General features: G+C 37.5%; 2 protein-coding genes across 3 annotated transcripts; one reads left to right on the top strand and one right to left on the bottom strand.

The window, feature by feature from the left end:
* Positions 1-214: 214 nt before the first annotated feature.
* LOC116196305 lies at positions 215-9,067 on the bottom strand. 2 transcript variants are annotated; one of them, XM_031525962.1, is made up of 5 exons: positions 8,625-9,067; positions 8,227-8,527; positions 6,811-7,662; positions 5,052-6,209; positions 215-3,711 (listed from the first exon to the last, which is right to left on the bottom strand). In XM_031525962.1, exons 2-5 carry the CDS (start codon positions 8,396-8,398, stop codon positions 809-811), a joined length of 5,085 nt encoding a protein of 1,694 aa, XP_031381822.1. In that variant the 5' UTR covers positions 8,399-8,527; positions 8,625-9,067; the 3' UTR covers positions 215-808. The 2 variants fall into 2 exon arrangements, with proteins under 2 accessions (XP_031381822.1, XP_031381823.1); XM_031525963.1 differs by having other exon boundaries at positions 8,227-8,521.
* Positions 9,068-17,413: 8,346 nt separating this feature from the next.
* LOC116195971 (serine carboxypeptidase-like 27) lies at positions 17,414-20,790 on the top strand. The gene is made up of 9 exons (XM_031525438.1): positions 17,414-18,061; positions 18,300-18,395; positions 18,519-18,611; positions 18,697-18,782; positions 18,912-19,172; positions 19,487-19,614; positions 19,692-19,787; positions 19,869-19,974; positions 20,378-20,790. The coding sequence occupies exons 1-9, from the start codon at positions 17,668-17,670 to the stop codon at positions 20,516-20,518; spliced, it is 1,401 nt and encodes a 466-aa protein (XP_031381298.1). The 5' UTR covers positions 17,414-17,667; the 3' UTR covers positions 20,519-20,790.
* Positions 20,791-27,509: the final 6,719 nt, after the last annotated feature.

Genomic DNA, 27,509 nt, shown 5'->3' with positions numbered 1-27,509 from the left:
CTCTCTCTATTGAATGAAAGAAAGATTAAAAAAAAATAAAATGGATGGATGGATGGGATATAGATATAACTCAATAATGGAGGGCTGTCGGGGACCATTTTCTCGCAGCTGTATGGAGTGTGATTTATGCTGACAGTGACGTTGTAAAGCTTCCCTCCAATCTAAAGTGACAAACAGAACGCAGAGTACACAAGTAGACAATTGAGACACAGAATTAATCACCACAAAGGAGGGCGGTATTGCATTGCTCAGTGCATTTCTTTGAGGGACAAGGACGGAACCAACAGAACAGATATTGAATGGGAAAATCAAAAGGCATTGACTGAGCAAATTTCCCCCATTGGAATGTCACCAGAGATTATTTTTCATCTGTATAAATCCCCACCATTATCATCAGCATGATCAACTACCAAAAAAAAAAAAAAAACAAATACAAGGCCTTGGCTACAATAATACTACAACCCCAACATAACAACCTATTACCACTATTACTACTACAGAATGATCCCTTCCCTTTCCTTTTCCCTTCTTAAAAACCAAAAAAGACGGGACATTTTCGACAACCCCGTCCACCCATCTAATAACCCCCCAGCTACAAATTTTTCCTTCGATCAGAAGAAGGAAAAAAAGAAAAAAAGACCAACAAAACAAAAAAGATAGAGAAAGACCAAGGAAAAAAACTATTATCATTCTCGATCCCAGCGGGTACAGAGGGCGGCTATCATACAGATGGCAGCAAATGAAGCTATTTTGCCGCTCGGTCTGGGGGCGGGCCTTCAAGGGCCCTCCTCCCCCAAGATTGCATACACTATCTCCCTACGTCTCCCTTACCTCTCCACAATTCGTCCTCCCTGGTGATGTTCCCAGTCCCAACACCGCCAGCGCCACCGCCCAGCTGCTCCGACTGGGCGTAGTGCATCTTAATGGCAGTCACGGGGTCCGATACTCCATTGCAGGGCCCGCCCACCAGAACACCTCTCCCAACTACATTCATTGCAATCATCCCCACAGCGGGCTGCTGAATGCCCGAGATCGCCTCAAACCCATTGCATCTCGGAAGGTCAGGGTAAGTATTATCCTGCCTTTGCTTCATCTCCAGAGTGAAAGGCTGTACCTTGCTGGCACTATCTCGAGCACGAAACACCTGATAGTCCATGGCCCCGTTGCCGTTGGAGAGCTCTTTCGCTGTGAAACCGTTCAAGTCACTGGTCTTGCTAACAGCTGCGTGCAAAGGCTGTGGGTCCACCTTAGATGCAGACACAGGATAGTTGCTGAAGGCAGCAGGGTACTTGGCCAATAACAGAGAAGAGTCGGGCAAGGTTGAGAATCCTGTCTGTATCTTACTCCCGTCCCAGAACCCATAACTCCTCAACGGAATGTTACTGAGGCCCATATAACCATTTCGATCATACTTCAGCATTGTCGAGCTTCCATCCCCATTTAGACTGCTGGTAGGCGTTGAGCTTGATGACGAGACGGTAAACTTGGTCTGGAGTGGGCCCTTTTCATCACTCTCATGGTTGTTTGAATTGGGCTTCTGCTGAGGTGGTGGGTTACTGAGTATCTGACCGAAGAGCTTGAAATCTCCGGTTCCACTTGGTTTGTCCGTCTCAGTTGAACTCTGTACATGGGAATTGGGAAGACTACTCCTCTGATTGGAGCTTTGTTTCCCGAGTGGATGCTCAGAGACAGAGGAGTGAGAATTTGCAGTGCTGCACTTCCGAAGAAAGCAATCCTGCAGAGATGGCATGCACTGAGCAGTGAAACTGCTGTCAGACTTGGGCAGAGACTGACTGTCCAAGAATTCAGGACAATGGGAACTATCTCTGTTCATCTCCTCGGTTGGAACCTGTATTGGGTAGCCTCGGAGAATCTGGGAAGATTCCATGCCATTCAGAGAATGTCCTATACCGGCAAACCCCAGCTTCTCTGCACTCACCGATAAATCAAATCCTCCAGAAGAAACCCTGTCCAGGGTACTCCTGTGCTCAGACTGACAGGTAGTAGCAGCTTTCTCTTGGGGCAATGGTTTAAAGGAAGGGGTTTCAACAGAATCTAACATGCTACCCTTGGAGTCAGAGTTCAGGTTAAAACCCAAGACACCACCCATCCCCACATCCGGATTTGAAGTATCCACCCCAGCATCTCGAACTTGGACTACGCACTGCGTACCACTTCCATCGTTTCTGTTATTTTCACCCTTCTTTGCCAGTAATGGTTCCTCAACAACAGATGGCGAGGAAGATGACGAAGGATGGGAATCCTCTTGAACAGATTTCGGTTCTGAAGGAGTGCCCAAGCCAGTTGAACTGCCAACCTCTGCACCAGTTACGGGAGCTGCACTTTCCTCAGGACCTGCTTGCTCAGATACATGATAAACATGTGCCTCCACTAACATAGGCCCATACTTTGAAGTATCGCAAAAAGATCCTTCCACGCCTTTCACCTCTTCTTCAACATCCATCCTAACATTCTCGGAACGGTTCGCCTCATTCTGCAAGTCCAGGGTTGTGAGGGGATCAGAGACATCATCCTCTGCTCTCGTCATAACAGATAAAGGCAGCTCCTCCATCTTCGAGCCAGCTTTGTCACTGCAGACAGCAGAACGATTTCCCAAAGCACATGTGTCATCTACATCACTGTCCACCCCGCCATTATCATCATCAGTTGGAGGAGAACAAGTGGGTCCAGCTTGTGGATGCATCACATCCAGTCCAAGGCACTTCCTCGCTTTACTGAAGAAGACCTTACACTGATCCACGGATCTTGTCCTCACACATCTCGAGATCATTGCAAAGTCCTTCCCATAAGATGATACTGCCTGAACCAGAGCAGCCTTCTCCTCATCCGTCCAATCAGAGGGCTCCATTTCTCCACAACTTTCACCCGAACATGTCTCATCTTCTAGATTCTCCATAACATCAGATGGCAAGGGACGTTTCGTCACAGCATCTGCTTTCTGGTTCTTCAGCTCTCCAGGGTCATGTGAACTTGTGATGCATGAACTCATTGCCTCTGATGAGAAGGATCCACATATTCCAGCCAAGACATCAGCAGCAACTGCCTCTCTGTCACTTCCAAGCGTATCCAAACTGCTTGTCCGCTCTAACACACCACAGTCACCCTCTGACAGTCGTGAGTTACTGCAGCCACCCAAAGAGAACATTCCAGAGAACATCTTTGGCTCCAGTATCTTGCCTTCTGATTGGGCTGCAAGCAATGAAGCATCTCCAAGCACATCGAGGGAGACTGTGTTCATCTCACGGTTCCATTTCTTTGCAGAAGTAACCAAATAGGTATTGTTAGAGAACGACTTCCCCTGCTTTCCAAACTCCAGCTTCTTCTTAGTTCTCTCAAAACAGTCAGACTTGCGATTCTTGTAGTAGAACTGAACACAATCAGCAGTTGTCTTGTGATCAAGGAAAGAAGCAATCTTTCTGAAGTCCTTCCCAAAAGCGGCCAATTTGTCCAGAAATATCTCTCGCTCTTCTGGTGTCCAAGGGTTGATCACTGCTCTTTCCTTCTCAAAAGCACAAGGGTCTTCAACCAAGCCATTATTGGATATGAAACTCGATGCAGTTTTCTCTCTCTCATCCAAGATCATAGCAGGCATCTTCAGATTGCTCCTATAGCACACCGCCTGAGGATCTGAAAGTAGCTTACTTGCATAGCTAACTACCTCTTTGGTGGGAACAAGGCTCAGATTCCCTACTGTAGTGAATAAAAATAAAACCATCATTAGGTTGTCAAATACCTATGCTTTCTTGGGGCTAATTTTAAAACACATCAAGGGAATCCACGGCAGCACATGAACAGCTATTCTTGGGATTTTTTCCAGCCAAAAACAAAAATGATAACACCGTATCTGGCAGGAGGCAAGAAGGAAATGACAGCAACAATATTAATGTTGAGTAGATGAGGCAAAAACAAAGTATATAACACGAAGAAACTATATGCATTGTGGGCAGCAAGCAAATGTAATGCAAGAAAATGCAGCGGTCTCAATGTAAAATTTGCCAACATGCTAAGGAACTAAGAACAATTTTCCTCATTTCGCGAGAAAATGCAGCAGTTTCAACTTAAAATTTTCCAGCACTCTCAGGAACTGATAGAATAAGAGAGGAAAAAAAATTCTCATTTAATTGATTACTTGAGAAGAAAATATCACGAGGCAAAAAAGTTAAAGTGGACAGTGTAACCTTCTCTCTCTCTCTCTCTCTCTCTCTCTCTCTTTTTTAATTTATTGATATGATGTTCAAACTTCAAGCATCTATGCTATGAAATGGAAATTCCAGGTGAAGAAAGAACCTGAGCAATTTACTGAAGAAACAAAAAAAAGCCAATAACATCACTATTTTCTAAAGCATATGCCAAAAAAGATTAAAAAAAAAAGAAACTGGTGTCAAATTATGCAAACAATGAATACCAGTTCAAAATCCATAAGAAAGAAAAATAATTAATGAAATTTACATCACAAAAGAACTGTAAACCAACTCACTGCATTAGAAATCCTATCAACAATGGAAACTGATACTTATAAAAACAAGTGGAGGAGAAGATTCAACAGAAAGAATGTACAAGGGCAGTACGTTAATAAAAATCTACAAGAGAAGGAACTTGATAACTGCATGAGAAATTCGATCCACAAAGAAATCAAAGAACAATGTCATGATGACGACCATTTAGAGAATATTCAAAACATCAGTTCAACAAGCAGGCAGCAGACAAGTGGAAGCTATTTAAGGAAAAGATAAGTTGGCACAGTTTGCTCTTCCAAAACATTAAGCTTCCTCTATCAGCTAGTCCTGCATATACAGGCTGATTCAAAAAAGACGGATTTACACAAAACATAAACTTACTAAAATCAGATGCTCTTAGAAAGGCAGGCAAACAAGAAAATCAAACCAAATTTGTAGGGAATGCAAAGGCAGATGTCTGCAAGAGTAACACAGGCAGCTGCCACTCAGGCCCTACAATGTAAATCTACAACTTACCAAGAAAAAGATCGACAATATTATCATATATGTGTTGTAGCATGTTTGTGCTCTTACCTGGGGAAGAGAAATGTGAACGGATCGACGACCGATGCTTTTGATATCCATTAAGTATTATGCGGAGGCTGGATTCAAACTTCTTTTGAGACTTCACTCGAGATTTCCTCAAAGATGGCAAGCGCATATCTTCCTTCCAGAGGTGATGCAATGCCTTAAATTTAAGTGTTATCGCCCTTTCCTTGAACATCGACAGACGCTTCCTCATTGCAAATTTTTCTTTGATTGAAGAGTCACTTGGGTCACATGTCACATCAGCACCTCCTAAAATAACCTTTGCTTCATTTCTTGGCAACAACATGAGAAGTGCCTCGGATGCCTTACTGGCAGCTTCTTTGTTTGCAGTCAGTATAGACTGGCATAACATATTCTCTGAACTGAGTGCACTAACATCATTGACTGAGTTATCTTTCATGCCGTCCACCACCGTGCTATTATCCACACCTGTCCTAGCTATGAGGGAATCAAACACAGATTGATCTCTCTCATTTCCTGTGGATTGCATAGCATTAAGATCCTCTGAACACTTGCTTTGACTAAACACATTAGATGATGCAGGAACAGTCGCATGAGCAGTTGGTTCAACAAATTTAGAAGTAACAGTTCCAGGGCTATCAACATCCTCGTCTTTGATATTAGCATGTCTTTCCTCCAAGTCTCCATTACAAGGAGGCAGCCCTCCTCTATCTACATCCCCTGCAGAGACAATCTGCAGAGGAGCAGGTCGAGTTATCAAGTTTGATGCATCATACTTGTCTTCCAGGGTTCCGGCTTTGCCCTCAGCTGATGGAGAACTAGACGAAGCAGTGCACAGACAGTTGTTCCGGGAGTCAGAAGTAAGCAACTTCAGCTCATTTTCGAGCTTATCAATCTCCATCTCAGTGACCTCCAATGCCTTCAAGGCATCATCTTTCAACAGGATCAACTTATTAATCGCAGTAGACCTCACAAAACTATAATCTACAGAGCTTGCATCATCAGATTGAAGGAACTCGGCAAGCGAATGGCCCAAAGTATGAACTGAGCTCATATCCAACTTCTCTAAATTAAAAACAACCCCCTCTTGTCGATTCTGGGATGCTGGACCAGGTGACTCGCATAAATTATTGACCTCATTATCTACATTAATATTCTTTACAAATGATTTCTCCTCCACACCTGTTTAAAAAGATATAAAACACTAATCAGGATCAGAGACCAACTGCAAATACACACACATGTAAAACATGTACAGTACTTCCATAAAAAAGTTTATTTTTAAAAATTAAAGGACCCAATGCTCACTAAAAGTAATATGAAAATATTGTACCTCTACAAGCAATCAATTCAAGCTAACACTAAAAACTAAAAACCAGTATCCTCTTATATCAAAGAAAGAATCAAGTGGAATTTTATAACAATTCAACCAGTAAATCACTTCCAAAGATGTTAAACGCTTCTGCATATTGACAAAACTTTCGGCATAAAAGGATCAACAGCTAGTTCCAGGCCACGGATATTCAAAGAAAGAGAAATAAAAAAATCGAGTACCATCCCACAGGCTACATCTAGCAAAATTCAGCATTTATTAGAATTCACTATATGCATATGGCATGGTATATAAGAGTACTTTCTCAAAACTTTGCTCCACCATTGACACTCAACTTCATATCATGCCAGCTGAATAATTCAGATCAAGCTCCTAATCACAGAAGCTGAATACTCAGACAGAAATATATATATATATTCAAAGTTCATGATAAAGAAACCTCAGCAGTACCTGGAGAAGAACTGCAAGCAACAGAAGATGGAGTCGCTGGAGAAGCACAATCTGAAAATCCGACGACTCTAGGGCTTTTATCAGCTACATTTACGCCAAGAGAATGACAAACCTCTAGACCGTTCCTTGATGCAACTTCATCTGGACCCTCAACTTTCTTTTTCTCATACTTAGCTAGTCCCTCACCCCATCCTAGGCGCGGCTTCTTCCTTGAAGTCATCTCCTCAGATGGCGCAGTTGAATTTGCACAGACAGCTGCATCCCCTGATGGAGACTGCACTGAATTAATTACATTTACCGACACCGATCCAACTTTTGCCTCATTAGAATCAACTCCACCCATGCTTTTTGAACTACTAGAATGGCTGAGCCCAGAACCCCGAGAGGACAAGCTCCCAGAGCGAGACCATTTCAGAGGTTTCCACTCCAAACATCCCAGTGGGTTCTCCCCATCGCATTTTTGCCCTGTGTTCAAACCGTCGACACCATTCACCTTCTCATGCTGGTCTTTCAAGTGAAGCTGTCGAGAATCCCACGCATTCCCAGGGTCAGAATGAGGAGGTGTGTATGTAACCACATCAACTGACCTCGGGTTGTTGCTACTCATGTCATTTGGCCTAGAAGGTGTGTGTAAAGATCCATTGCTGGTTTCCCACGAATGTCCTGACTTCCAGTCTCTCTGAGCAAAAGATACTCTGTTGTCCCGGTAGCTTCGGCTGTATTTCCCGTCTCCGCGGAAAACTGACCTTCGCCCACCATCATCCTCCGAAAACTTGTCAGCAGACCGAGAAGGCATATAAGCATGACCAGATTCGTCGGGAAACAGGTGCCAGCCGCCCTGCTTACCATGACCTTCAGAAAATATCACCAAAACAAGAAAAAGAAAGTCTCAGAAATTCAGCCCACGAGATACGCATTCCAACTCACATAAAGAACAGAAAGGCGAACCACCCAGAACATGATTTAGGCAGACATACGTGAGCACAGTAAGATCTACCAAATACTGAAAACCCCAGAACATCAGCATAGATCCGCGTGAGAGAAACAATACATAGAAAACAAAGTTGAAATCAGGTTTAGCCCAAATAGCTGCTTCCTAGTCATCAACACGCAAAGCAGCCATACACACACAGACACACACCACACGGGGAGAGGGGGAGAGAGAGATAACTTGACCTTCATCTATATTGATGAGCAAATAGATTTTGGATGATCCAGGGTAGCCAAAAAAAAAACCATAAAAAAAAATGATTTTTTTCCCCCCAGAATGTCGAACAAAAAGGAGATATCCCATCTACCCAACCATCAAAGATGATGGTCACAAGCTTATCCGGGCATACCACTGTAGTGTCTGGAAGAATCTTGAAAAGAGGAGGAACAAAGAGATGAAAGAAAATCCATGGTGAGAGAAAATACCTGGAGGTCTGCGAAAGTCGGCAGATCCCCAACGGGGGAAGCTACGGGAGCCTCCATGGTGAGAAGAGGAGGACTCCCTCCATCTGGGGGCAGTCCCCAGGGACTCCGACCTCTCGTGCTTCCTCTCCTTGAAGAAGTCCTTCCGATCCCAGGGCAATGGTTCTGGCGGCATAAGAATAGTCCCAAACCCTAACGCATGGGCATCCACAGGCCCGAATCCAATCCACACCAACAAACGCAGCTCTCAAGGCCTCAATCTCCGGCTACCAACCTCAATCGCCCCGCTGCTCCGCACCTGGAGCTACAAAAACCACGAGGCAAGAGCTCAGCACCCTTAAAGGAGAAACATTTCTAGGGTTTCCTATCCAAGATCGACCCAGAAACAGCCAAAAACCCACCAGCTGCCAAAGCAGGACCCGCTAGCACAAGGAAATGGGTATTCCCACGGCACACAGCCACAGAATTGAGGCACGGAACAGCGAAACCCACAGGGGCGGCGGCGTATAAAAACTGTGCCCCGGCGGCGGCGAGTACCCTGGAGCTATCACAGCAGCTGCCAATCCCTAGGGTTAGCGACCCAGATCCCGGCGAGCCACGACTGATTCAGAGAGAGGGGGGAAGGCCACCGGAGCTCCGGCGAGGTTAACTCCTGTTTCGCTTAACAATAATGTTATAATGGGGAAGGAGGCAGAAGGGTTCGCCTCCGGGGGGGTGTTTTCTCTCTCTTCCGACGCTGAACAGAGAGGAAATCTATGGAGCAAGAAAGTCAGAATGTGAGCCGATAAGGGACAAAAGCAAAGCCTCGACAGAGAAGAAGAGAAAGAGAGAGAAAAAGAGGCAAGGGAAGAGGGATGAAGGAGATTGAGCTCCCGGATCCCAAGCGCCATTCAACCGGATTTGAGTCACCCCCATTTGGAGTCCGGAAATTAATTTATTTCATAAATAATTAAATAAATTTTATTACGTAAAATAATAATAATAAATAATTTAATTGAAAAGGAAAGGCTCGGGCTCCGGGAAGTGGTTAATTTCGAGACAGCCCCCTCAGTTATGTGATATTTACATAGATTCCTCGCACAAATTGAACATGGAAGGAAGGTATTTCTCTTCCCCGAAGGCAGTCTTTTAGATAAGATTAAATTAAATCCCATCCGTCGGACTAGCTAAGATTAGACCAGCACATGCTTATATTATAGCCGGACATGAAAAATAAAGCCCCGTTTGAATTCCAAGAAACTTGATTTTAATTTTAACTTTAACTTTAACTCAACACACTACATAACAAAAATACACATTTTTCAAATTAAATTTATAATTATATCTCATTTGTCCTTTTCCACAATCAAAATCAAAATCAAAATAACTTTAACTCTGAATCCAAACGGCCAAGATTTTCGAAATTCATTCGATATGTAAGGAAAGTTATCCGATCTATAGTTTGATATCAAAATGTTTTCCTAAAATGTATAAACTTAAGAGGGCGGATTTAGAATCACGTATCAATAAAATTGAATTTTAATTTCTCCTTATACCTTATTCTGAACGGTATCTTGCGATCTTATAATTGCCTATATCCAGTGAAACTGATTCATGTGAGTCCATTGATGTAGTGCTTTTAGAAAGCAAATCAATATTCCAATTCTTGAAAAATATAAAACGATCTTAGATATGCCGGATTACGGATGGTCGAGATTGACCGATGCTCGGTGGAGGTTCTTTCATTCCAAACGAGAGAGGGCCTAAGTAGCGATTATGGCATAGTATGAGGGCAACCCTTTAAATTTTAAATGTATTTTGGTTTAGTTATTTCTTCCCCAAAAATCTTTTATTACCCTTCTTTTCTTTATTTATTCTTACCACTCAACTTTATCTTTTATATTTCTTCGGGCCCCCTCCGCTTTCCCTGATTTTACCTTTATGCCCTTGGATTGGGTCAGCTCTGCGGCAGCTGCGATGTGTCTTCAGGCGCCGCACTCTGATGACGTCTATTTAAATGACTTATTTGCCCTTTATCTTTCTCAAGAATGGCCTTGCTGAGGTGTCAATGTTTCATGGCTTGTTGTTCTTCCCCCTTTTTTAAGGTTTTTTGAACCAATTCTAGAATTTTCTTCGTTAGGGATGGGCCGAACTTGAGCCCAAATAGAAGAAAACTGGGCCTACTAATGGGCCTCCTCTCTTAATATGGGCTCAAATTCAATTCTACATATTGCTCATTATGGCATCTAATTTGTACAAATTTACCTCTTACCATAACCATAAAATACTTCCTATCCTAGTGAGTTTCAAATAAAGTCTTATTTATTTTTCGTGGAGAGAGAAGGAGTATTTAATAGTCATTTTCCAAATTCACTATGTCAACTTCTATGTAATAGCTCTTATGATCAATATAGAAAATTTATAGATGTCGAAACAAGATATCATCGGTGAGTAATTTTTATTGAGTAATGACCATATTGTGAATCAATCTTATTGGCAAGGCAGTAAGACATTGTACCGAGTAAAAACTTCTCGTGACTGCTGAACAACATGCATTCTCGAATACGATATTTCCTCGAATGCAACTTGACCTCTTCGTACTCTTTCACGTTAATAAATGCCCTTTGGTTGTTTTAGAGGTATGGGCTTGCACGTGTAGGTACGAGCAGTGAGGGAGCATGCATATCTCTTCTATAAAAAATGTTCAAATGATGATTGAGGAGGAAAATTTGGTAAGCTTTTTATATTGATATATGGCAACTTTATGAACTATTAATACTCATTCATCCATTTGAGGTAATTTAATTTTGACACTTTCGCATAGCGCGATATGAAATATAATTGTTAAAAAATTTCTTTTATAATGTTAAAAGGATATGGAAAAAATCTTGAATGAACCTTTCTTATAATAAAAGGATAGGTAAAAATTAATGTGATTGGTCGAGTTAACATAATTATGACAATTACTCGTGTTATTAGCGCGCATTCGCTTATTTATTGATACTTAACTGTTGTTTTCTCACACACGTAATTAGATAATAACACCAAAAAAAATTATAAGCATCAATTTCTTTTTCTTATGGCCCAATAAGGTAATGACACGCGAGAACACAAAAGGAAATTCTCTAATTCGACAAGAGAAATGAATATCTAGCAAATTCTAACCATTTATGACATCGCAATGGGAAAAATTACCATGTATATATATTAATAAAGAAAAGGATTGTTTTGAGCTGGTGTTCTAAATTCCCTTACATATAATATATAGATCCGTTTTTCAATGGGCATATTTTTCTGCAGTCCTAGACTTTAAAAAGGAAATACGATATGATAAAGTTGTACGAAATCTTGCCCATTTTAAGTACCCAAATTTTTGCCAAAGAAGTTGGCCAGCTTCTTTACCATGTCCCCTCTCTCCCTCCCTCTTTTGTCTTTTGATAATTTGTCATTCTATCAATTTTTTTACTTATTATTATATAGAGAGGCATATGCGTCCACTACAATGAAATAGAAATCTTAATAACTAATAAAGGAGCACGGGTGATTTAACAAAGTATCAAACATCTTAGTTACTAGGCGAAGACGCACGCCACTGCACTACACATTCTTTTGATTTTTTTTTTATGTCATCATATCAATTCTAAATTATTAGGCAAGAGCGGCCATGTGGTGTCCCAGTTCTAAAATCAAGCAATATTATTGGATGTATTAATATGTTTACTGATATACAAAAGTTATTATAACAACCATCAAAATTTCTGAAACGAATTTATTGCAAAAACATATTATATATATTCCCTTCACAATTTTCGTCCATTATAATAAAAAAGTCCCGCTACCCTCCTCCCTTGCAACTATCATAGAAATTTCTTCTAAGTTTATATAAATATTTACCATAGCAAAATTATTTATAGAAAACTATCAAATTATAGCGCAGAATTGTTCAAGTGTATTTTTAGTATCTTTTCAAATTAATGAAAATGGAGACAGAATTTCATCTACGACTACAACTTATATTCGCGATTATGAACATCAATAGTATTACATGTAACCCACCATGAAAATTTCCTAAGAATGAGCTTAATGGAAAAAAAAACCTTTCACAATTTTTATTCTTTCAACTTTAATTTATATTTTTTTAGAAATTTTCAAAAAAAAGGCAGATCGAATCTAAGAGAAAGGGGACGGTGGTGTTTGGTGTTGAGGGAATTTAAAAGAGAGAGAGACGATTGAGAGCGATGGTGGCTCCAATCTCAGTCATCACAGTCAAGGTAAGGTTGTTGACGACCTATGATGTTGTTGCCTATTGGTGACCTCGGTTAGGGTAGTGGTGGCTGATGTCTGGGGCCACCATGGCCCTCTTCACCCTGAGAAAATTTCGGATGATCCTATCTCAAATGACATGGTGAAGAAGAACCAATAATAATTTTTTAATGAATAATAATTATGGTAATTATTCGAGTGATTAGTATCAAGTCTTTAGTTTTTATGCAATTTGATTGGTCTCTAGTTTTTATGCAATTTGATTGGTATTTTCTCACGTTATGTGATAAGATAGGATCTACCAGTAACTTCTCATTCACCCTAGTCGCATTCTCCCTCTGTATTGATTTGTAAATTACCTAAAATTTGAGGGTCATCACGCTGCAAATATGATAAAAAGGCCCCAATTGAGCGGTTCTTTAAAAAAAAAAATAGTAGGTCCCACTTATATTAAGTGCTCCTTTGACTTAAATCTATTAGTATTAACTGAAGTCGTTCTTTTTGTTTAACAAGCAAACTAAATCAAATTAATGCTGAAAATTTTAATTAAAGTAATTAATGTGTTATCAGATATATATTGAAATTTCGTTTGGGAGTGCGTTTCTCTCTCTCAATCATCATTTTGAACAAAGCAAAACGCAACAAGCAGTGTTTGGGGCTGCTTTCGATTTTGCTTTTTCAACTGCCCTTCGTTCCCACCGTGGAAATCCTTCAGCAGCTAAATTGCTGCTTTTAATTCAACAATAAAAATAAAAATAAAAATAAAAATGCTGCCGTTACAAGCCACGGTCATTCACCATGATATTGTCTTCAATAATTTTCCTATTTCGATCCTCTACCCTTGTTAAATTCCACCTTCACCCTTAACTTCTTTTAGTAATCCTAAGCTTTTCATCCTTTCAACCAATACTCATCAAGATTGCATAGAGCTGCCATTGAGCACACTCCCGCAAGCTACTTATCTCGTTGATTTCTTCACAAGTACATCCTCTACTACATAGTTCATATTAATATTCCAAATGTATTCATTAGCAAAATGATCCTCATTTCATATATAGGACGAAAATTCAGATTTTAATATTTATTGTGATGAAGATGATGTGATTCTCTTGATAATACTAGTTCTTTTAGTCAAGTAGATGAAATGGCTGGTATTAGCGCTGTTATTATTAGTAGCTTGCTGAATAAATGAACTTTATTTATAATTATTAGAACACGGGAGACTTTATTTTTATTAGGTCATATAGTTTATTTAGCAATTCTTTGTCACACGACTTGTCTTTATTTCAATTTAAATATTTTATTATATATTTGTATTTTTTGAATTAACATATTATCAATAACGATTTCTCAGGTAAGTTGATTACTTATTAATAGTTTACATTATTGATGTAAGTTATTTTAAAATCTTTCAGCAGCCGCAAAAGTAGTTTTCAAAACACTTGTTATATATTATTTTTCATCAGTTAAAAAAAACTATGGCAAACACCCAATAATTTTTTAAAATCAACAATTATATTTTAGTACTTCTCTTTAAGCTGCAGCATGATAAACAACTTTCAACCTCAACTATTGATCTTTTTTCTTTTCGCCCCAATAGCTATAGTCAGTCGTCCCTACTTTGAGCCAATGAAAAACTAAACTATAAATGATGAATTCCATTAGATTTTCTAGACCACTTAAAACACAAAAACACATACTTTTCATTTGGATTTGAGAAAAAAGGAGGGAAAGGGAGCTGAGAGGACACAAAAACTAACATCCACTGCACTGCCATTCCTCGTTTTTAATATTAATGGTGCGTTTGGTTTCAGAGTTAAAATAATTTTGATTTTGATTGTGAAAAATGACAAATGATTGTATAGTGTGTTGAGTTAAAGTTAAAGTTAAAATTTTTTACTTGGGAAATATGTATTTTTGTTGTGTAGTGCGTTAACTTAAAATTAAAGTTAAAATTTATATAATTTAACTGCGAAACCAAACGGAGCGTAATATTTCCCATAGTAAATCCTTCTAAAAAATCAAAGAAGATCTTTTTCAATTGAAAAAGTGAGGGAAAGACCCCAAGGGTACGACTAAAGAAGCCACAAACAATCAAAGAAAATCTTGAAAATAACAAACAACGACAAAAGTAAAAGAAGAACGCAGAAGTCCCGCAGTTGCGCGGATCCATTTCCTAGCCAAAGCGCTATATATTTAGTTAATTGTGTGCCACTTTTTTGAACTTGTTTTCACTCTAAGAACTTGTTTGAATTGAAGAGAAAATGAGAAAAGAGAGGGGAGGAAAAGGGAGATTGTATAGAATTTTCTAAAACTTTCATACAACTTTCCCTCCCATTCTTTTTTCTTTATCTCTATCTCCCTCCATTCAAATAGAGGGCAAAATGTTACTTAAACCTCGAATATTTTATCAATTCGAACTATGTGTCCAATTGAAAAATTCGAGTTTCTGTTCCATGAGTAGTCCCTTATATGAGAATTCGTTACCGTATTTCACTCACATTCCCGAAAGAACTGAAGAAGAAATGAAATATCGGAGGGCGAAAGAAACTGTGGGACCTTTACCTCACCCAAATAAAGTCATGTGTCTTGGCCCAAGAGAAGGCCGTCATTTTCCATGGCTATTTTTTCCAAGTCCACAACACACATGGTAGGCCCATTCTCCAACATGATTTTTCTTACATTTTATTTTGGTAACTAACAAAATCGCATTTTCTCTCTTGTTGTTTTTTGCAAACCAATGGATTATTAATCCGGAAAAGGGGGGGAAAATGGGGGAAAATTTTTGGGGACATTAGGGTGCGTTTGGTTTCAGAATTAAAGTAACTTTGATTTTGACTTTGATTTTAATTGTGAAAAATAACAAATGAGATGATAGTATAAATTTGACTTGGGAAACGTGTGTTTTTATTGTATAGTATGTTGAGTTAAAATTAAAATTAAAATTTTTGACTTGGAAAATGTGTATTTTTGTTATATAGTGTGTCGAATTAAAGTTAAAGTTAAAGTTTTTTAACTTACAATCCAAATAAAGCCAAAATTCAAGAGGTATAGTTCAAGAGGTTGTTTGTCAATAATTAACAAATTAACATGGATTGGTTCAAATGATTCAACGTTTATTTTTTTTAAATAAAGTCTCGGATTTGAATGTTATGAGTTGAGAAAAAATTCATGATTAACAGAGTTTTATCTCTCAATGAGCCGATCTAGTTCGAACAAGATTTATCTAGATCCATTCATGGATTAAGGATTTTAAGTCACAGTGGTAGTATTTTCACTTCAAGTCTTTGGTAATTTAGTTCAAGTATCTAGCACTCTTCATCACGGATAATAAAAGTATTAAATACTCGAAATAAGGTGTTATACTTCAAGTGAAAGTAGGAAATGCGCATGTCATATTAGAATATATACAGTTAACAAATATTAAAAGAAACAAAATGATAAAGGGATTGACCGAAAATACAGGAGACTGCATATGGGGGCCTTAGCTGGGTTGAATTTTAATGGCATTTTTCTATTTGTTTCCAAAAAATACATTCACTTCTTTATTCCGTTTTTAATTCAAAAATTAGGTGAGGAAGGATATGACTGTCTTGATTTATATAGGCAAATGGGAATTGTTAAGTTTTTTTTTTAATAAGATGGGAATTGTTAAGTTAGGTCAGTCAATATAGCAATACGAAAAGAATAATTCCATGTACACTGGGGTATAGTGTCTTAATTTTAACGGAAAAAAAGGACATTTTTCTGTAAAAAAAAATTTCAATTTCAGGAGAAACAATGTCTTTTTTTTTTCCTTCCTAAAAGTTAATGAATGTTTCATTGATGACAAAAACAAATACAAGAGAAAAATATCCAAAAGGATACATTACAAAGCTCGAAAAAATAGAAAGTCCATCTAAATATCTACAAAAGGAGAGATAAGTGACTGAAGCACATTAAATAATAATAGGTACAATTATAGAGATCATTCTAGATGTCGTATTACGTTCTCAACCTTTCTTGTGATCAAACTCTATATGGATCACAGTGAAGACTAGAAAACAGAACATAGAGCAATTCATATAGATACTGTTTCACAGAAAAGTAAAGCCAAAATGAGTCTTGGACCGGTATTCGCCAATTTACATATCACACATCTAGAACAAATTAAACAGCCAAAATACCGAACAGTCAAATTCCTAAACATTTAAATCAAATCAGCGAGGTTCCTTAGATCGGTTCAAACTAGCGATAATCTAACTAATCAAAACCGACTAAACTATCAAATCAAAGTACCAACCTTTTTTGATCGGTACAAACCAACGAATGTTATCGAGGAGTCGAAACCAGTACTAACCAACAAAAAAAAAGGAGCGTAGGCACAAAAAGTCGGTTGTGCAGGCGGTTGATACGATTGATTGTGTTAGTAATATGATCGTTTGAGTAGAGGGCGGGTATTCCATTGCATGGGCAATGGCGGTAGTCCATAGAATAGAAGCCGCATTCTAGAAGGGGAGAGTTGGATAGGGAGGCAAGGGAGGAGGTGGACGCTATCCAGATAGAGCCTCTGGTTATTGGGGGATGGGATCATGGGGTCGGACCAAGTGATTTTTTATTCAATCATATTATTGGCGTTCAACTCATTCACACTTTGCTCCCAACTCCCGATGGACAACTGGAGAAAGACAATTCCCCACACGTCTTCGGATGCTTGCAACTCACGATGGTGAACTGCACTCCAACCCTTAAGGCTCGTTTGATTTGAGAGGTTTCGACTTTAACTTTGATTTTCAAAACTGACGATTCAAATTTGGCCGTTTAGCTTACTTGCGGATCCCACATTGTTGAAATTTCCGTATGACTGGTACAGAAATACAATTCCCCACGCTTCTACTCCGAAGAATCTTTAGTTATGACTGTTCTGCGTATCGAATCGATCACGACACGTTAAGCTAGTAAGCTCTGTTTTTAATGTTGAATCTTCCAAATTTTCGTTCTATAAATTCCTCTCAGGCCCAAGAGATTGAGTAAGCCATCTGCTGGGGATATTCTTGTTCTTGGACTCAGTGCAGCTCAAAGCTTTAAACTTTGCTCGCAGTCTCCCCAAACCCAGATGATTTCGTGACGCTTGTTCATAAATCCGTATCAGACCCAGAAATCTTTCGTGATTTTTGTCACCTGGGCAGTGCTTGTTTCAGCATTTCTTGATTGGTCAGATCCATGGGTCGCTCTCGCTCGCATTCTCATTGTCATTCCTCTGTCTTTGGCCTGTGCTTCTTGTTCCTCCTCCTGTCGGATTGCTTCTGCTTGTCTTCCTCCTCGGGAGCTCAAGAGAGCGACAGGATCACTGAGTTGCCCGGCCAGCCCAGGAATGTGGACTTTGCTCAGTACTCGGGCTACGTGACCGTGAACCAAAAGGCGGGGAGGGCGCTGTTCTACTGGCTGGTGGAGTCGCCAGCGAGCCGCGAACCCGCGTCGAGACCCCTCGTGCTGTGGCTCAGTGGGGGCCCTGGTTGCTCGTCTGTTGCGCAAGGAGCAGCCCAGGAGATTGGCCCGTTTCGAATTAGGCCCAATGGGAAGACACTCTACTCGAATCCTTATGCTTGGAATAAATGTAAGCAAAGCCTCTTCATTGTACTACAGTTTTTCGGTTTTGTGGTCATTTTCGTGCATGCTTCAATTTTAGTTATCGTAGGATGCAATTGACTTGGACAAATATTTAGTCAGATCATGTCGATTTTCACTTTATCGGATGTCATATAATTTTTGAGTTTGGGTTGAATTATGCCATCTTCCAATATTTCTGTACCATTCATGGGCTTGAACTGACGAGTTATTCTCTAACGGAACAGTAGCAAACATCCTGTTCCTCGAATCTCCGGCAGGTGTCGGTTTCTCATACACAAACACAACCTCGGATTTGTACACTGCGGGCGATAACAGAACTGGTTAGTTCGAATTTCAGCTTTTTTAAGTAAGCACTTCATTCTCCAATTCAGTGCCTGTTTACAGGATAATAACATCATTTCAAGTTTGAATAAGACTGCGCAATGATTCCCCAACACCTGCAGCTGAAGACGCATACATATTCCTGGCAAACTGGTTCGAGAGGTTTCCTCAGTACAAGCACAGAGATTTTTACATTACTGGAGAGAGTTATGCAGGTTCGAAACATGATCCTACTGAATTTTTCGCAATTTAATGTCGAAAAGGGATAGGCTGTGAGTTTCAGTGTTTTATCTGTCACAGGACATTATGTTCCTCAGCTGTCTCAAATTGTTTATGAGAGAAACAAAGGGATTCAGAACCCGGTTATCAATTTCAAAGGTTTCATGGTAAGTATTATATAGGCATAAAAAGGTGTCTTCTTTTCCCATTTCCCAAAGCTAAAAAAGGCAAAAAAATGCACCAACAAAACATGTTTAAAGCATTTTCTTCCCTTCTTATCTTCATCTTCTTTTTAGGTGGGAAATGCTGTTACTGATGATTACCATGACCTCATCGGCACTTGGGAGCACTGGTGGACCCACGGGTTGATCTCCGACTCGACCTATAAAGTTCTCTTGGCTGCTTGCAATTCAAGCTCCTCTCTGCGTCCTTCGACAGACTGCACGAAGGCCATTACTCTCGCTAACGCCGAGCAGGGGAATATTGACCTCTACAGCATCTTCACTCCGCCTTGCAACAGTACCGGCTCGCTTAAGCAAAACTTAAGGGGTCACTATGTAAGTTTTTTGTCGATGAATTAGTGCCAAAGATTATGTTCTATTCTTCAGAAACCTAAGAGAAGCGGGAAAAGCTTATTATTTTTTCCATTTTCCGCTTCCAGAAGAAGAGGCATTGATTCCGGGCTACAGTAGCTTCATTGATTCAATCAATCGACATTGCAAACTAGAAAAAGTTCCAACTCGAAAACGTTGCTTTATGTTATTCCACTGACAATAAACATGCGACAGTTATAGATGACCCCAAGAATGTCTAATAATCAGTTGAACTGTCGATTCACTGATTTCAATCATCTGTTGCTTTCTAAACTCAGCCGTGGATGTCCAGACCCTACGATCCCTGCACGGAGACGTACTCTCCCATTTACTTCAACTTGCCTGAAGTTCAGAAGGCACTACACGCAAATGTTACTGGGATTCCATACCCATGGGAAACATGCAGGCACGTTTTGTTTCTTCATTTCCTCCCTCAATCTTCCACACAGAAAACATAATTTATTTTTTTTGGTACTCTTGCAGCGAAGTAGTGAGTAGCAACTGGGGAGATTCTCCGCTCTCGATGCTTCCCATCTACAAAGAACTCATACCTGCAGGCATCAGAGTGTGGCTCTTCAGGCAAGTTTTTGCTGCTGCTGAAAAGATTATTATAGGCGACTTGTCATCTTTCTGATATCTGATTGGAACTTTCTCTTACAGTGGCGACACTGATGCTGTAGTTCCCCTTACTGCAAGTCGATACTCCATTGATGCCCTGAAGCTTCCGACTCTGACCAACTGGTATCCTTGGTATGATAATGGAAAGGTCAGTCACAGTGATGTTCCTTCATGACGCACAAACTTATACGTATATAATAAACGCATACACTTCCTTTCAGGATTTCAACTTTTGATAAATACGATTTCCTCCTACCACAAGAACTGCATGTTTCATGTGTTCGGGTTTCCTCTTTTCTTGTAAATAAAGCCCGAGTTGAATTGGCACTCTACTAGACTTCTTATGATCAAATGCATACTCCGTGATGCAAATCAACAAGTTTTTCCTGCCTTTTCTGGTCTTCCATAAGAGGGAAACATGGAAAGCCAGAAAATCTTTTCCTAGTTTTCCAAAACCGAAAGAAATATACCATTGAATTTCTATAGAATCCCGACCTGACAAGAAATTTTCTCATATCTGAGTTTCATTTTTCGGCTTTCCCATGGTATAGGTTGGTGGATGGAGCCAAATATACAAGGGGCTGACCTTCGTGACCGTGACAGGGGCAGGGCACCAGGTCCCACTCCTTCGACCTCGGCAAGCATTCATTCTATTCCAATCATTCTTGGCGAATAAGCCGATGCCAAGCTAAACAAAAAAAGCAAATTCACTTCTGGGCCTACTAATGCACCTCCTCTCTTAATATGGGCTCAAATTCAATGCTACATATTGCTTATTATGGCAGCTAATTTGTAATTGCCATAACAATAAAATACTTCCTAGTGAGTTTCAAATAAAGTCTTATCTATTTTTCGTGGAGAGAGAAGGAGTATTTAGTAGTCATTTTCCAAATTCACTATGTCGACTTCTATGTAATATGGCTTTTATGATCAATACAGAAATTTTATAGATGTCAAAACAAGATATCATCCGTGACTAATTTTTATCGAGTAATGACCATATTGTGAATCAATCTTATTGGCAATGCAGGAAGACATTGTACCGAGTAAAAACTTCTCATGATTGCTCCAACAATATGCATTCTCGAACACGATATATCCTCGAATGCAACTTGACCTCCTCCTACTCTTTCACGTTAATAAATGCCTTTTGGTTGTTTTAGAGGTATGGGCATGCACATGTAGGTACGAACAGTCAGAGGGAGTGCATATCTCTTCTATGAAAAAATTTCAAATGATGATTGAGGAGGAAAAATAGTAGCATCTGTTTGGTTACAAATTTTTTTTTTAATTCTACTCTACTTATTTTTAATTTAATAATACAATTATTATTTTTTTTCGTTTTTTCTTCATTGTTTTTAACTATTCAATTCAATTTTCAATACTAAATTCACTCAACTATTTATTACTTTTCCACAATTCAACAATACAATCATTAGTTTTTCTCAATTATTCGTTACTTTTTTACATTTTTTCTCATAGTTCAATAACACAATCATTACAAATTAATTAAAACCAAAACTCAACTTTATTCAACTCTAGAACCAAACAGAACCTGCTTTTTATATTGATATATGGCAACTTTATGAACCATTAATACTCACATGTCATTTGCTGTAACTTAATTTTGACACTTTCGCATCTCACGTGATGAAATTTAACTATTAAAATTTGTCTTTTATAATGTTAAAAGGATATGGAGAAAATCTTGAATGAACCTTTCTTATAATAAAAGGATAGGTAAAAACTAATGTGATTCGTCAAGTCAACATAATTATGACAATTATTCGTGTTATTAGTGTGCATTTGCTTATTTATTGATACTTAACTATCGTTTCCTCACATCACATAATTAGATAAGAACACCCAAAATTTTTGATAAGCATCAATTTCTTTTTCTTATGGCCCAATAAGGTAATGGCACGCGAGAATACAAAAGGAAATTCTCGAATTCGACAAGGGAAATGAATATCTAGCAAATTCTTACTATTTATGATGTCGCAATGGGACAAATTACCATGTATATATATTAATTAAGAAAAGGATTGTTTTGAGTTGGTGTTCTAAATTCCCTTACATATAATATATAGATCCGTTTTTCAATTGGCATATTTTTCTGCAGTCCTAGACTTTAAAAAGGAAATACGATATGATAAAGTTGTACGAAATCTTGCCGATTTTAAGTACCCAGATTTATGCCAAAGAAGTTGGCCAGCTTCTTTACCATGTCCCCTCTCTCCCTCCCTCTTTTTTCTTTTGATAATCTGTCATTCTATCAAATTTTTTTCCTATTATATAGGAAGCATACGAGTCTATTATAATGAAATAGAAATCTTAATAGTTAATAAAGGAACACGGGTGATCTAATAAGTATCGAACATCTTAGTTACTAAGCGAAGGCGTACGCCACTGCACTACATTTTCTTTTGATTTTATTTTTTTTTGGATGTCATCATATCAATTCTAAATTATTAGGCAAGAGCGGCCATGGGGTGTCCCAGTTCTAAAATCAAGCAATATTATTGTATGTATTAATATGTTTACTAATATACAAAAGTTATTATAACCACCTTCACCATTTCTGAAACGAATTTATTGCAAAAACATATTGTATATATTCCCTTCACAATTTTCGTCCATTATAATAAAAAAGTCCCACTGCCCTCCTCCCTAGTAGCTATCATAGAAATCTCTTCTAAGTTTATATAAGATTGTGTTTGGTTTTAAAATTGAGTAGAATTGAGTTTTAGTTTTAATTGATTTATAATGATTGTGTTGTTGAATTATGAGAAAAGGTGTGAAAAAATAATGAATAATCGAGAGAATTTAGTATCAAAAGTTGAATTGAATGGTTAAAAAAATTGAAAAAAATAGAAAACTAATAATTGTGTGAATTGAAGATAAGTTGAGTTAAGTGGAATAGAATTAAAATTTTTTGTGAAACCAAATATAGCCTAAATATTTACCATAGGAAAATTATTTATAAAAAAAATCACAAATTATGGCGCGGAATGGTTCAAGTGTATTTTTAGTATCCTTTCAAATTAATGAAAATCGAGATGGAATTTCATCTACGACTACAACTTATATTTGTGATTATGAACATCAGTAGTATAACATGTAACCCACCATAAAAATTTCCTACGAATGAGCTTAATGAAAAAAAAGCTTTCACAATTTTCATTCTTTCAACTTTAATTTATATTTTTTTCTAGAAACTTAAAAAAAAAAAGGCAGATCAGATCTAAGAGAAAGAGGACGGTGGAGTCTGACATTGAAGGAATTGAAAAGAGAGAGAGATGACTGAGAAATGGTGGCTCCAATCTCAGCCATCACAGCCAAGGTAAGGTCGTCAATGACCTATAACGTTGTTGCCTATTTGTAACCTCGGTTAGGATAGTGGTGGCCGACGTCAGGGGACACCGCGGCCCTCTTCACCCTGAAAAAATTTTGGATGATCTTACCTCAAATAACATGATGAGAAAGAACCAATAAAATTTTTTTAATGAAGAATAATTAAGGCAATTATTCGAGTAATTAGCATAAAATCTCTAGTTTTGTGCAATTTGATTAGTATTTCCTTATGCCATGTGGCGAGGTAGAATCATCCAATAATTTCTCATTTCCCTAATAGCCCTTTTTTCTCTCTCCCTTTCTCTGTACTGATTTGTAAATTACGTAAAATTTGAGGGTCACCATGCTGCAAATATGATAAAAAGGCCCCAATTGAGCAGTTCTTTAAAAAAAAAACAGAGAGTAGGTCCCACTTAAGTGCTCCTTTGACATAAATCTATTAACTGAAGTCATTGTTTTTGTTTAACAAACAAACTAAATCAAATTAATGCTGAAAATTTTAATTAAAGTAATTAATGTGTTATCAAATATATATTTGAATTTCATTTAGAAAGAAAAATTATTGGGTGATCTTATCTCGCCATATGCCATGAGAAAAAATCAATTAAATTATAATAAATTAAATAATAAATGCTAATCACTCGATTAATTGTGATAAATTTTCTTAATTGAAGTAATTTTATTGATTTTTTCTCATCACATCATTATCAAGTAGGAATTTTTTGGTCTGGGAGAGCGTTTCCATCTCTCAATCATCATTTTGAAAAAAGCAAAACGCAACAAGCAGTGTTTGGGGCTGCTTTCGATTTTGCTTTTTCAACGGCCATTCGTTCCCACCGTGGAAATCCGTCAGCAGCCAAACTGTTGCTTTTAATTCAACAAAAAAAAAATGCCGCTTTTACAAACCACGGTCATTCACCATGGTATTTATGTTCAATAATTTTCCCATTTTGATCCTCTACCTTTGTTAAATTCCACCTTCACACTTAACTTCTTTTATTAATCCTAAGCTTTTCATCCTTTCTACCGATACCTCATCAAGATTGCATAGAGCTGCCATCAAGCGCACTCCCACGAGCTACTTATCTCGTTGATTTCTTCACAAGTACATCCTCTACTACATAGTTCATATTAATATTCCAATTGTATTCATTAGCAAAATGATCCTAATTTCGTAGATAGGATGAAAATTCCAATTTGACGTGTTTGGCCTTAGAGTTAAGTAGAGTTGAGTTTTGATTTTAATTGCATTGTAATGATTGTATTGTTGGATTACGAGAAGAAGTGTGAAAAAATAATGAATAGTTGAGAGAAAGTAACGATTATGTTGTTGAATTGTAAAAAAATAATGGATAGTTGAGAGAATTTAGTATTAAAAATTGAATTAAATGGTTAAAAAATTGAAGAAAAAGGGAAAAGTAATAATTGTCTTCTTGATTTTTGTTGTGTAGTGAGTAGAATTAAAGTTAGAGTTAAAATTTTAAAAACTTAATTGTAAAGCCAAACGGGTTAGATTGAAGATGATGTAATTCTCTTGATAATACCAGTTCTTTTAGTGAAATAGATGAAATGGCAGCTATTAGCGCCGTTATTATTAGTAGCTTGCTGAATAAATGAACTTTATTTATAATTATTAGAACACCGGAGAGTTTATATTTATTAGGTCATATAGTTTATTTAGCAATTCTTTGTTACACGACTTGTCTTATTTCAATTTAAATATTTTATTATATATTTGTAATTTTTAAATTAACATATTATCAATAACGATTTCTGAGCTAAGTCGATTACTTATTAATAGTTTATATTATTGATGTACTTATTAAGGGGTTATTTGGAAATGAAGTTGAGTCATTCTAACTATGTATATATATATATATATTTAATTGAGTTGTAATAATAAGGTGGATGGAGAAAATAAAAAAATTATGATTGTATTGTTGAATCATGAAAAAAGTGACAAAAAATAATGAATAGTTGAGAGAAAGTAATGATTGTGTTGTTGAATTGTGAAAAAAGTAATGAATAGTTGAGAGAATTTAGTATTAAAAATTGAATTGAACTGTTAAAAAATTAAAGAAAAAAAAGTAATAATTGTATTATTGAATTGAAAATAAATAGAGTTAAGTGAAGTAGAGTAAAAAAAAATTCTAAAACCAAATGAAGCATAAGTTATTTTAAAATCTTTTAGCAACCGCAAAAGTAATATTCGAAACACCTATTATATATTAATTTTAATATCATCAATTAAAAAAAAATATCATAATAAATACCTAACAGTTTTTAAGAATCAATAATTATATTTCGACATTTCTCTTTTAAGTACTAGCACGCTGAATAACTTTCAACCTCAACTATTTATCTTTTTTCTGTTCACCCCTATAGCTATAGTCAGTCGTCCCTACTTTGAGCCAGTGAAAAACAAAACTAAATAATGAATTCCATTAGATTTTCTAGACAACTTACTTTTCATTTGGATTTGTGGAAAAAGGAGGGAAAGGGAGCTGAGAGGACACAAAAACTAACATCCACTGCACTGCCATTCTTCGTTTTTCATATTAATATTTCCCATAGTAAATCCTTCTGGAAAAATCAAAGATCTTTTTCAATCGAAAAAGCGAGGGAAAGACCCCAAACAATCATAGAAAATCTTGAAAATAACAAACAACGACAAAAGTAAGAGAAGAACGCAGAAATCCCACAGTTGCAGGGATCCATTTCCTAGCTAAAGCGCTATATATTTGGTTAATTGCGTACCGTTTTTTTGAACTTATTTTTACTTTAAGAGCTTGTTTGAATATGAGAGAAAACGAAGAAAGAGAGGAGAGGAAAAGTGAGGTTGTATAGAATTTTCTGAAACTTTCATACAATTTTGCCTCCCGTTCTGTTTCTCTCTCGCTGTCTCTCTCAATCCAAATAGAGGCCAAAATGTTACTTAAACCTCGAATATTTTATCAATTCGAACTATGAGTCCAATTGAAAAGTTCGAGTTTCTGTTCCATGAGTAGTACCTCACATGAAAATTCGTTACCGTATCGACCAATCACATTAATGAGTTGTCCACTTCCGATTTCACTCACAGTCCCGAAAGAACTGAAGAGGAAATGAAATATCGGACGGTGAAAGAAACTGTGGGACCTTTACCTCACTCAATTAAAGTCGTCTGTCTTGGCCCAAGGGAAGGGAAGGCCATCATTTTCTATGGCTATTCTCTTGAACTTTCCAAATCCACAACACACATGGTAGGCCCATTCTCCAGCATGATTTTCCTACATTATATTTTGGTTTTTGGTAACTAACAAAATGGCCTTTTGTCTCTTGTTGTTTTTTGCAAACCAATAGATTATTAATCCGGAAAAGGGAAAAAAAAAAGGGGGAAAATTTTTGGGGACATTATTCAAGAGGTACAGTTCAAGAGGTTGTTTGTCAATAACTAACAAATTAATGTGGATTGGTTCGAGTAGTTCAACATTTACATTTCTGAAATAAGGTCTCGGATTCGAATGTTATGAGTTGAGAAAAAAATTCACTATTCATAGAGTTTTATCTCTCAATAAGCCGATCTAGCTTGAACATGATTTATTTGGACCCATTGATAAATTCAAGATTTAAGTCACAGTGATGTATTTTCACTTCAAGTTTTTGGTATTTTAGTTCAAGTATCTAGTACTCTTCGTCACGGATGGTAGGATATACACTTAAACTGAAAGTAGGAAATGCGTATGTCATATTAGAATATATACAGTTAACGAATATTAAAAGAAAGAAAATGATAAATTTTGGTTGTTGGAATTTTGAAGCAGTTTTGCTTGCAGAGCCAATCAAGGGATTGACCGAACAGACAGGAGAATGCACATGGGGGCCTTAGCTGGGTTGAATTTTAATGGCATTTTTCTAAAAATACATTCACTTCTTTATTCCTTTTTTTTATTCAAAAATTAGGTGAGGAAGGATATGACTGTCTTGATTTAAATAGGCAAATGGGAATTATTGAGTTTTTTTTTTCTAATAAGATGGGAATTGTTAAGTTGGGTCAGTCAATATAGCAATACGAAAAGAATAATTCCATGTACAGTGGGGTATAGTATCTTAATTTTAACGGAAGAAATATATATTTTTTTGTAATTTTTTTTGCAATTTAAGGAGAAAAAACGTCTTTTTTTTTCGAGAAAGTCAATGAATGTTTCATTAATGACAAAAATGAATACAAAAGAAAAATGTCCAAAATGATACATTACATAGCTCAGAAAAAAATAACAGGTTCACCTAAATCTCTACAAAGGAAGATACGAGTGACTTAAGCACATTAAGTAATAAAAAGTACAATTG

The sequence above is a fragment of the Punica granatum genome, chromosome 2 (genome assembly GCF_007655135.1).
Source record: "Punica granatum isolate Tunisia-2019 chromosome 2, ASM765513v2, whole genome shotgun sequence".
Classification (NCBI taxonomy): domain Eukaryota; kingdom Viridiplantae; phylum Streptophyta; class Magnoliopsida; order Myrtales; family Lythraceae; genus Punica; species Punica granatum.
This window is presented reverse-complemented; position numbering and strand designations above follow the sequence as displayed.

What these genes read in the sequence shown, in the direction of transcription:
- LOC116195971 (XM_031525438.1), top strand. Translation starts at nt 17,668, where the DNA reads ATGGGTCGCTCTCGCTCGCATTCTCATTGTCATTCCTCTGTCTTTGGC. An exon ending in TCCTTATGCTTGGAATAAAT is followed by an intron (nt 18,062 to 18,299) that starts GTAAGCAAAGCC and finishes CTAACGGAACAG; the next exon opens with TAGCAAACATCCTGTTCCTC. An exon ending in TGCGGGCGATAACAGAACTG is followed by an intron (nt 18,396 to 18,518) that starts GTTAGTTCGAAT and finishes CAACACCTGCAG; the next exon opens with CTGAAGACGCATACATATTC.
- LOC116196305 (XM_031525962.1), bottom strand. Translation starts at nt 8,398, where the DNA reads ATGCCGCCAGAACCATTGCCCTGGGATCGGAAGGACTTCTTCAAGGAG. An exon ending in CGACTTTCGCAGACCTCCAG is followed by an intron (nt 7,663 to 8,226) that starts GTATTTTCTCTC and finishes TATTTTCTGAAG; the next exon opens with GTCATGGTAAGCAGGGCGGC. An exon ending in TGCTTGCAGTTCTTCTCCAG is followed by an intron (nt 6,210 to 6,810) that starts GTACTGCTGAGG and finishes CTTTTTAAACAG; the next exon opens with GTGTGGAGGAGAAATCATTT.